General features: G+C 53.2%; 1 protein-coding gene across 1 annotated transcript in view; it reads right to left on the minus strand.

The window, feature by feature from the left end:
* Positions 1 to 1680, minus strand: part of Hif3a (hypoxia inducible factor 3 subunit alpha) — a 29087-nt gene that overhangs the window by 18100 nt on the left and 9307 nt on the right. Inside the window, exons 7-8 of the mRNA XM_048791236.1 lie at positions 1393 to 1433; positions 335 to 881 (exon numbers count right to left, since the gene is read on the minus strand). Of these exons, the coding sequence (XP_048647193.1) occupies positions 335 to 881; positions 1393 to 1433 (588 nt within the window). The remainder of the gene's footprint in view (positions 1 to 334; positions 882 to 1392; positions 1434 to 1680) is intronic.

The following is a 1680-nucleotide window of genomic DNA, read 5'->3' on the forward strand; positions in this document are numbered from 1 at the left end:
AGCGGCTCTCCTCCGCCAGGTCCTTCCACCTCTTGTCTCTGCAGTAGCATCACTGACCTGGACGAAGACCTTTGAACTGCGAGTCAAACCCTCCTCTAAGTTGTTCTTTCAGATGTTTTGGTGACGGTGACCAAAAACCTAACACAGTTTTGAAAAAAGCATCCGTCACAATCTGAACCCTGCTCAGCTGGGTGCGGGCTGAGGAAGAAGGGAGGCGTAGGGGACAGGAAGCGGAGCAAAGAGCCACACGGAAAGGAGGAAATGGAGCTGGTGAGCTGGGGACGGCATTGATGGGGGGCCATGTGGCAGCTGGCTCCAGGCGGGGACTCGGGTCACATACAGGTGTGGATGCTCCTGCTGACGGCGTCGGAATCCAGGGCGTGGATGTACTCGTAGGCAGAACAGCCGATGAGGTCCTCGGGGCTATAGCCAGCGACCTCTGCGATCCTGGGGTGCAGTGGAGGGTCAGGGCTCAGGGCTGGGGCAGAGGGGGGGGTGGGAGGAAGAGGTGGGGACACAGGGACAAAACCAGCAAGGGGAGAGACAGGGTTGGAACAGGAAGGCAGAGAGAAGGAAACAGGAAAAGCGAGTGTAGGAGGGTTGTGGGTAAATAGCAGCCCCCCAAGTCTCCGCGTTCCAGCTCTCAGAACCTGTGAGCATGGTACCCTGCACAGCAAAGGGCGTTTGAGACAGAATGAAGGTGAGAACCGAGGGCGGGCAGGACCCCAGGTTATCCAGGGGGACCCAACAGCATCAAGGGGTTCTTGGTAGAAGGGGGCAGGCAGTTTGGTGATGAATAGGGACTGAATGGGATAAGGGGCCAGGAGCCAAGGGACACGGTGGCCTCGAGCAGCTGGGGAGGCAGGGCAACAGGTTCTTCCCTAGCCTCAGCAGGAACCAGCCCTCAATTTTAGACTTGTCAGACTCATTTCAAATTCCTGATCTCCAGAACAGAGGGCCAGGGAATTGATGTTATTTTGAGCCACTGAGTTTGTGGAAAGCAGCAATAAAAACCCAACACGAGCCAGGTGTGGTGGTGCACACCTGGGAGGCTGAGAAAGGAGGATGGCCAAGTCAGAGGCCAGGCTCAGCAACAGCAAGAACCCATCTCAACATAAAAACAGAAGGGGCTAGGGAAGTGGCTCCGTGGTAAAGTGCCCCTGGGTTCCATGCCCAGCGTCAAAAGCAAATCAAAACACGTGATATAAGTGGAAAGGGAGAGTAAAAAAGCAAAGAGAGGGAAAAAAAAGTGAAACGGAGGAAGAGAAGAGAAGAAAGAAATTGCAAAGAAAAAACAGAAGGAATAAAAAGAAATAATGATGATAATGATGAAAAATGAGACTCTCGTGTTCTGCGCTGAGCAATGCACTTGAGTGCTCAGGGTAACTCCACAAGGTAGGCACCATTATTCTCCCACAGAACAGTTGGGAGAACTATGGCACAGAGAGGTGAAGACATTTGGCCAAGGACACACAGCCAGGTGGAAACTCAAGCAAATCTGAGCCCAAAGTCAATGTTCCTGAGCATGACTCCACAGTGAGGGAAAGATGGAAAATGGAGGAAGGATGGGAAAGAAGGACAGAGGAGAGAGAGGGAGAAAGAGAGGGAGAAAGAAAGGGCAGAAAAAGAAGAATCATGAGAGTTTATGGAGCGCGTCCTGCTGTGGGGGGGGGGGAGGTG

Source organism: Marmota marmota, unplaced genomic scaffold (assembly GCF_001458135.2).
Source record: "Marmota marmota marmota unplaced genomic scaffold, marMar, whole genome shotgun sequence".
NCBI lineage: Eukaryota > Metazoa > Chordata > Mammalia > Rodentia > Sciuridae > Marmota > Marmota marmota.